The 9,345-nt window shown below is 38.1% G+C and overlaps 1 protein-coding gene across 1 annotated transcript; it reads left to right on the top strand.

Moving 5' to 3' along the window:
• Positions 1 to 3,736: 3,736 nt before the first annotated feature.
• LOC308642113 (olfactory receptor 52H1-like) lies at positions 3,737 to 4,678 on the top strand (the record flags this gene model as incomplete). The annotated part of the gene is made up of 1 exon (XM_081280711.1): positions 3,737 to 4,678. One exon carries the CDS (start codon positions 3,737 to 3,739, stop codon positions 4,676 to 4,678), a length of 942 nt encoding a protein of 313 aa, XP_081136837.1.
• Between the last annotated feature and the right edge of the window lie 4,667 nt (positions 4,679 to 9,345).

A 9,345-nucleotide genomic window follows, 5' to 3' on the forward strand; every position in this document is an offset into this window, starting at 1 on the left:
AGCATAGTAACACTAATCAAGAGTAGTAGTGGATTCAAGCTGGGCACAAAGGCTGATGCCCTTAATTTCAGCTACTTGAGAGGCTGATGCAGAAAATTAAAGTTAAAAGGTCTAGGGATGTAGCTCAGTGGTAAAGTGCCCCTTTAGTGACTGCACTTTTTAACTCTCTATTCTTAGTGCCCCCTCAGTATTAAAGAAAAAAAAATAGTGAATTCAATGTGTATAATTTACCAACTATAAAACTACAGACAGAATAATGGTTCTACAAAAAAAAAAATAGCCTTATCCTAAACCTAAGAGCCTGTAATAATGTTAAGTTCCATGGCAAAAGGGAATTCAGATTCACATAAATTTCAATTGCAGTTCAAATAAAAGTAATGAACATTAATATAGGGACATATCTTGGTTTATCGAAATAACTCAAATGCAATCACAGGATTCTTAAAAATGGAAGAGGAAGAGAGAATTGGAGAATCACAGGAAAAGGTGACTATGGTAAAAAGGCAGACGTATCATTGCTGATTTTGAAGACCAGTGGGCTTCTTGTGGCCAGAAAAAACAAGGAAATGTTTTCTTTTAGAGTTTCTCAAAAGACATGCAACCATCTCAATACATTGTTTTCAACACTGTAAGATGAATAGTGGGCTTGTAAACTGCAATAAATCATCTGTTTCTACTGTTTAAAGTCAGGAATTTAGGGGAATTTTTTTAGAGTGGCTACTTGATACAAATATACTCAGCATCCAAAAAAATGTATATTTGTTTTCTTAAGTACATATAAGAATTTTAATCTATTATTGGGAAAATTTTTAAAACTACATTAATAAGGAGATGTATTACATTTATAATATTTGTAGAATAAATATTCAATTTTACAAAAGTGTCACATATTTCTATTTTAACATATTGATTCAATGAAATCAAATAATCCAACTTGTTTGTGTGTGTGTGTGTGTGTGTGTGTGTGTATGTGTTAGTTATAAAACATAACTTCTAAAACTTTTATGTCAGTGCAAAATACTGAAAATGGTTAACAAAATTTTAGAAACAAAATTGTAGGACTTAAACTCCAATGTCAATAATCTAGAAAGTCTTAGTTGTATTAGAATAGTATTGGTGAAAGTATACATAAAGACTAACTAAAGAATATTGGGAAAACAAAACTATTCTTAGGCTTCTGAGAATGCTGTCCCAACTGATGTTGTGGGATTTGTCTAGAGCTGAATATCCTGTGGGTCCAATATCCACAAGCTATTAAAACCCCAGTGACATTCCATCTCAAGAGAAATTACTTATTATGTTGACTTTTATCCCCTATGACGGAATGGGAATGGAGGGGCCCATCTAACCTAAATGACCTGGGAATATGAGCAAATGCATAAATGTTTTCATTTACTTTTTACGACAACATTTCCTAGTTTAAAATCGTACTCAGTTTCTTCTAAATAGATAGTTCCTACAAACCCTGTTCACCAAGCGACAGAACTCAAAGTCTGGTGAGTTAAAAAGTGCAGTCACTTAGTGAAGAGAAAGGCCTTCACTGGCTCTGTCATTTCATCAAACAATGCAGACTCCCTTTACTCAGGGTCCAAGCATGGGCTGAGCCCTGAAGGACCTGGCCCTGACAGAAAAGGATTCTTCTGGCACCAATGATTCTATGACAAGGAGTTAGAGCCTGAGGAGACTATTGGCTTCAAGTACAGACCAGCAAATATAGCTGGTCTCTACTTAGAGCCAGGAATAGATGAATCCAGGACTTCAGAAGAAAAGGGCTCTCTGGGCAAAAGAAATGAAGTTTTCACTAAAGCAGCAGATCTGAGTTTGGATGTTTTATTTTAGCCTCCCTTTTTAGTAGTAATGATCATTGAGTTTTCTTCTCCTTCAGTGTTGTCCTGAGGTGGAGTGTATGTGTGCAGCAATTCTGTGCTATAAGTGGCATTCTCTCCAAAATTCCTCAGATGCTTGTAGATTTCTCTGTCCACCTGCTTTTCAGGCCAGAGGAGACCACATGAGCATCATTTTAGATAGGATTTCATGGGGACTCTGTTGCTGTACATTCTCCATAGAAGCTCAGTCTCTAGAGGAGTTTAGTTTGCATCAGTTCTGAAGATGGAACTTATAGCAGGCATTTATACAGGGAGCTGTCTTGGACAATGGGAACTAGTTACTTTTCTCCTAGGTAGATATAGTGGTTTTGCTTGGGCTGACTGAGGACTCTGAAATTCAAAACTAAGCGAGAAACGTCCTTCTGTAAAGCTTTGACTGGATGGGAGGGGTGGGGGGACCTAGAAGAGTTGAGAAGTGTCACAAAATCCTATATGGTTTCTCCCATCTCTTCTTGTATATAGGACAATGGAGTCCTGACAAACACACTCATGCAAGTTGTGACTTGTGACGGTCGTGCAAAGTCCACTTCCTATACTTAAAAGCTTTTGAATGATTTTGCAAAAAATTTTTTTGGTGTGTGTAAGGTAAAACTAAAACTTCTTCAAAACTCATGTAAGGATGGCATATATGCTTCGGGGCCTCTCCAGTGCCATACCTACTGGTGTCTTTGTATCCATTTCCCTTCCCTTCTCATTTCAAAGTACTTTATAAAACAGATCACAGGAGTGGAGTTAAAGTGTGAAGGGTATTTTCAATGTAAACACCACCCCAAATGTACTATTTTCTACACAGATGGAGCTTTTCACATAGAGTCCAAACACTGGCATACCGAAAAGAAAGGAACACTTTGAGGAAAAGAAAACTTTTTTTTTTTTTTTTTTTTTTGCAAAACTTCTTAGTATATCTTTGTTTTAATTCCAGTGCAGTAGAGTCGGCTGTGTTTGATTTTGCCTATGACACATTGCACTATTTGTTTTCTGTTTTGGAGGCATTGTGAGACTCACTGATCATCACTGATCTATAAAGCTATCTCCCAAACTAGCAAAGGGAACAGAGATCCTCTAAGGCGTCCAATATTGCCTGTGAAGTCTTAAATCATCCTCTGAGCTCACTGTTTGTTGAGAAGGGGGAATGTTGTTCCCTTGTCCCTGAATGTTCTTTGGTAGATGGCATCTCAATAAATACACCTCCAAATTTGAACCATATTTCAATCATTGAAATAAAAGTTCCCACATCACCCCAGCCCTGAAATGTGCCCCCTTTTCTTCTCTTTTTGTTATTTTTTCCTCCTGCTTTATCCAAAGTCTTCAATTTATTTCCATCAAATTCTTTGCCTAAAACATAAAATTTACTCTATGAAAGTCAGCAGTTCCTCATTCTTTACAGTATAACTTCATCATATGTAACAGTTTTACTCCTTTATTATTCTCTTCCATGTCCTCCTCTTCTAATCTCTTTTGCCTTTTTCTTCAAAATTGATTTTTTTCCCCTATGAATGAGGGCACAATTTAAATAATCCAAAATGGAAAAGAAAGTTATTGATGTGTAATCATAAGAAATTATTGGCCTCCAAAAGAGCTATACCTCGGGTTTATTAGAATATATATATATATGTATGTGTATGTATATGTATGAATGTCAATGTACAAGACTAGTCACTCCCACAGGTGCCAGCTCATCATCCCTGGGAGAGGACATGCTTTTAATGTAGGAACCTTGAATGTGATAGTTGCAGTAACCAACTATTTTCAGCTCCACAGTAGAATTGGCAGATTTCATAATTCACACTGACAGCTGGTTTGTCCTTAGGGCTGAAGAACCAATGGATCCCAGACTGAAGAGAGAGACCATGTATAACTCAAGTTGTTACAACCCAAGTTCCTTCATCCTTCTTGGAATACCTGGCCTGGAGCACTTCCACCTCTGGATTGGGATTCCCTTCTGTGTCATCTACCTTGTGGCCATTGTGGGCAACTGCATCCTGCTCTACCTCATTGCAGTTGAGCGCAGCCTCCATGAGCCCATGTTCTTCTTCCTGTCCATGCTGGCCAGCACGGATCTCATCTTGTCCACGGCCACAGTGCCCAAACTGCTCAGTAACCTCTGGCTTGGCTCCCAAGAAATAACCTTCTCTGGTTGTCTCACACAGATGTTTTTCCTGCACTTCAGCTTTGCAGTGGACTCAGCTGTCCTATTGGCCATGGCATTTGATCGCTATGTGGCCATCTGCTTGCCCTTGAGATACAACACCGTCTTGACCCCACAGGTGATCATCAAGCTTATGGTGAGCATTGTTGTGAGGAGCTTTTCCGTCATCCTGCCAGATGTGTTTCTTCTAAAACGCTTACCATTTTGCAGGACCCGCATCATCCCACATACATACTGTGAGCACATAGGTGTTGCTCGGCTTTCCTCTGCTGACATCTCTGTCAACATTTGGTATGGATTTTCTGTACCTCTCATGACTGTCATCTCAGATGTCATCCTTATTGCTGTGTCCTATGTCTTCATCCTCTGTGCTGTCTTTCAACTCTCGTCCCTGGGTGCCCGCCAAAAGGCCCTGAGCACCTGTGGCTCCCATGTCTGTGTTATCCTCATGTTTTACACACCTGCCTTCTTCTCTATCCTTGCTCATCGCTTTGGGCACAGTGTCCCTCGGAATGTCCTTATCCTATTTGCCAACTTCTATGTGGCCATCCCTCCTGCCCTAAATCCTGTTGTTTATGGCATGAAGACCAAGCAGATCCAGGAGAAATTTATTCTTCTCTTCACTTGGAAGAGGCCACAGTGAGTGTACACCAAAGGAGAAATTTAGATTAATTGATTTTTTGAAATTTTACGTAACATAGAAAGACACAAAATGAGGATATACCTGTTAAAAATTTAAAATTTAAGCATTCTACCCTTGTAAAGAATATAAGGAAGTGGAAAAGTAGAGAAAGACAAGCCATTTAAATTTCTGAAACATGAACTGTTTTCTTTAATACCTTGCCTGTGTGTGTGTGTGTGTGTGTGTGTGTGTGTGTGTGTAAAAGTTGATGCTGGATGCAGCAGAGCCAAACTAAGGTTCATATTATTCTTGTTCTAATTTTGAATATATTTGAAGAATAGATATTTCCCCAGATGCAACTCATCCTGTGGTTTTGAAATAAAAGCCAAAGTCTTCTGCCTTCCTTTGTCAGGTAGTTATCAACATTCTCTGCTATAATCAAACACTATGTTTCAAACTTTGGTCCAGATAACATACATTATTATTGCTTTTTCTTAAATTCTCTACTTGCTTTATATTTTCCTCCCCATCTGGGAAAGCTTAGAGGTACATATTTTTGTACCCATTTTTCTTACTTAAATGCACAAAGAAATCCAACACTTTTAAAAAATATCCCTTAGATTTTATTTTATGGTTTAAGATTAATAATTAAAAATATGTTTGAGAGAGTAATATTATTTAATTTGTTTTTGAATAAGGAGTCACAGACTTAACAAAATTGTAGAAAGATGCTTAAAGGAGGATCCAAGCACAGAATACAGATTTATATGATTCTGAATTCTGAACTCTTCATCTAATTACTTCTTGGGATTCTACTCACACTAATGCCTTAGAAACTCTCCCATGCCGAGTCCGGCTGGGCAAAATAACCGGGAGGTGACAGGCAACTTGAAGGTTGAAGCGGGAACTGCTTTATTGCGGGGAAACTCAGCGGGAACTGAGCGGGAACTCAAGGTAGCAGGCAGCCAAGGTAGCGGGAGCCGCCTTATTTCAAAACAGCAGAGTTATATATACCTAACTCATTACACACAGCTTGACTGAATTAGCATCATCCAGTTACAGCAATCAGCCAATAAGGAATCTCTACCATCTTAATGGCTTGGTGGCATTGCCTCACAAACCACTCCTCCTGGCAAACTGCCAAGAGCCATCTTGACTTGATTTGCGGTCCCCAACACTCCTAGATTATTTTCTCTAAAAATGATCTGGAAACTCACTCCGTGTCTCTGTACCAAGTGTTCTTTCCCATCTTCCTTCATGATAAATTGCACTATTAAAAATAGGAATGCTACTGCCTTAGAACTGTGACTTGCCTTTATCTCTCTTATGATGCCATCGGACAAAATTAACTCAACATACCTGATATACAATCAGAGACATGATAAGTTGTGGTATAAAAGTGTATTAAGAATTGTAATGCAAAATAATAAGAATAATAAATTGGACAATTGAGTCTGAAGTTTCTATTATTCATTCTGGTGAATATAAACATCACTTTCTGACCTTTATTATGACATGGAGTTTATTATGACAGAGCTTTAGTGTATTACCTATCTCTCTGAGAGTATTTCAAAGTCTTTTTGAAGGATTTCCAACCTGTTCCTTCTAATGCGTTCTATGAAAGCCATAATGAGCATTTTATAAGTTACGTGTGATTGGGTCACCATTACCTTGAAATTTTTCAGTGATTCCAGGTCCTCAGGACTATGCTTGCATATTTTCCTCCTTTAAGATGATTGCAGGACAAGGAAAACTTAGATGAAAAGAGCAGCTCTCATAAAACTCCAAGTGTTACATTTTAGTTACATTTACTTATACTTAATTTATGTTTATTTACAATTTATAGCAGTTCCTTGCATCTTTGAGAAAGTAATTCCAGAAATAATCTTTTTATATTGCCATACCCAGTGTCTTGTGATTGTACTTAATATAAAATTGGTATAAATTTCCAATGGGGTTGGGTGGAAGCCATCATTATTCCTCTTGGGAAACTGTCTTAGGATAAGACCATGTAGAACCCAAATCTCCACTCAAAATAAAGGCATGTTTTAAATCATAATAAATATATATTTAAAAATTGAAGGAAATAATGAGTAAAATTGGCATTCTGACATAAAGATCCTATTTGTATGTGTGTATTGAGATATATTTTTTCTATCTGAAATGTTGGTGAAGTGGTTCAGAAGAGGCTCATATAGGAACTTCAATTTTGGCATTATTGAAAACTATCACTTATTTTCTTATGTGTTTTTCTATCCAATACCTGTTTCATATGTTTCTTGAAGGCTGAAAGATAGTCTTTTGTATTGTTTTACACTCTGCCCAATGAAAATACCTAATGCCCCTCATGTTTTTAATGTTTTTCAAGTATATTCAAACATCAACAAAAATCTTTTCTCTCAACTATTGTTCATGGCCTTTTAAATAACTGTTGATAGCTAGCATAGATTTCACAGTACATTATTTTAGCCATTGTTTTATGTTCTAAACTCACCATCTCTCTTATATACTCAGCTGAAAAATATATTCAGGGTATCTTGGTGGAGTTAGTATTTTGAAGAATTTGCTGAAAATGTCCCCAAAGGCTAGAATGATACAATTGTTGATAATTGAATTAAGACCACATACCCACCATTACTTGCCTAGTTTCAGCTTCACAAATATGTACAATTTCTAGTCACTGTTATTGGCTTGGTGCCTCTTATTTAGGCTTCAATTAAAAGTCCTTCCTTGCTGGGCATGGTGGCTCATGTCTGTAATCCCAGTGGCTTGGGAGGCTGAGGCAGGAGGATTGTGAGTTCAAAGCCAGCCTCAGCAAAAGTGAGGTGCTAAGCAACTCAGTGAGACCCTGTCTCTAAATACAATCCAAAATAGGGCAGGGGATGTGGCTCAGCGGTTGAGTGCCCCTGAGTTCAATATCCTGTACAAAAAAAAGAAAAAAGAAAGGGAGAGAAAAATCTTTCCTTGAATACTGTACACTATAATAGTATCTCTTATATACATTCCCATCGCACATGCACTTTTAATTTTAGGACTATCAAAGTCCTGATGTGATGTTTACTTTTGTATTTAGTGTTTAATGTCTGATCTCCATTAGTCCTGAGGACCAAATTAGCACCTGCCTTGTTTACTATTGTATTCCTATTGAATGCAATTGTAGTAGCACATAATAGATGCTCAATAAGTGGGTTAAAACAAATGAGTTTTAGCCTGGATTTATAATTCAACATAAAGAAAAATAAAATTCCACAGCACCATGCTGATTCACCACAGAGGCAAGATGAAGAATGCCAAGCAAGATTGGCCACTGAAGAAACCATCAGAAAGAGAGGCCTCTTCACAACTGCAGAAATGCCAGGCACTGAAAAATGTCTCCAGGGCATTGTCATCTAAGGACACCAGGGGAAGTGTTTCAACTCAGTAAGTTTTGATTCTGTTATGCTACCAGTGGTATTACAACATGTTACCCTAAAGTGTGGTCTGTGGCGTTTTGAATACTTTGAAATACCAGAAATTAGAAGGGCCTCAGAAATAAGTCTCCTCTGCTCTTGTCCATTTCTCTTTTCTTTATTTCCTGTTTATCCCCAGAAAAAATGTCACAGAAACTAAAATTCTTCTTCCTCAAGGAAAGCGTAGAAACTAAAAGTCTCCCTGGAGGAAAACATAAAACCTGGAGAGGTTGCTCATCTACCTCACCTGAAAGGAGGATCTAAGTCCTTAATTTCTGAGGACGTACTTGGAGGGAAAGGAATGTTACACAGATGAAGAAGAATCTGAATCAACAGGTGTCATTCAGTTTCCCCAGCTAGTTACCATGAGATCCTGCCTTTTTTGTCCAATCACATTTCTACCCAGCTGTCCCTTCTTCATTGAACCTGAATTTAAAAATGCAGCTTTCACTGAGTCTTTGGATCTTTATTTCTGAAATCTCCCGAGACAACTAAATTCAGATCAGATTGAATAAATATGATATGTTTTCTCTTAACAATCTGCCTTTTGTTTTAGCGGTGTTGGCCATCAACATTGGAATGCATAAGAGAAAGAACTTACACATTGACATCTTTACACTGTGGTTTTGGATTCTAAGATACAAGCTTTCACTAATATTAGCAGAGGAATCAGTTCCTAGTATAGGGAGTGTTAATTTGTTTGAATCACTGAGGCTCATAGGTCTCTCTGTCTCAGAAGCCCTGTCTTCTAATTTGTCTTTCATCCCAGGAGAAGACAAGGGAGGTATTTTTGTGCTAAACCCTCTAGGCTCTGTGTTTGTTCATCTCCACTGTGACCTGGATCCCACATCTGTTCCTTTTGTCCCTCTGTCTGTCCTTCCTGAGCTTGCCACTTCTGTCTGTGGACTGCCTTTGACCTACTTTATTTTATACCCTCTGTTCCTAATCCTCCCTTTGCAAAAACAATTCCAGGACCAGGACCTCCGAGGTATGACTTTGTGGGGAGTAGGGGAGAACTCTTGGAGGAAGTAAAAGCTGGTGCAGAGGGGGCCCGAGGAAGAAGAGCAAAGGAGGTGGGGAAAGGGGAGACTCCAAGAAGTAAGAAAGGCCTAGGTTAAAACCTGAACATAGTTCTAGAGCTTATGCTTACTGAAGAGAGTAGAATCAAAGAGGAATGCCTAGCAAGATATTCATTCTTTCTTTCTTTTCAAAATAAATTTTGTAGTAGGATTTGAACTC

This window comes from Spermophilus citellus (genome assembly GCF_964194105.1).
Source record: "Spermophilus citellus genome assembly, chromosome: 2".
NCBI lineage: Eukaryota > Metazoa > Chordata > Mammalia > Rodentia > Sciuridae > Spermophilus > Spermophilus citellus.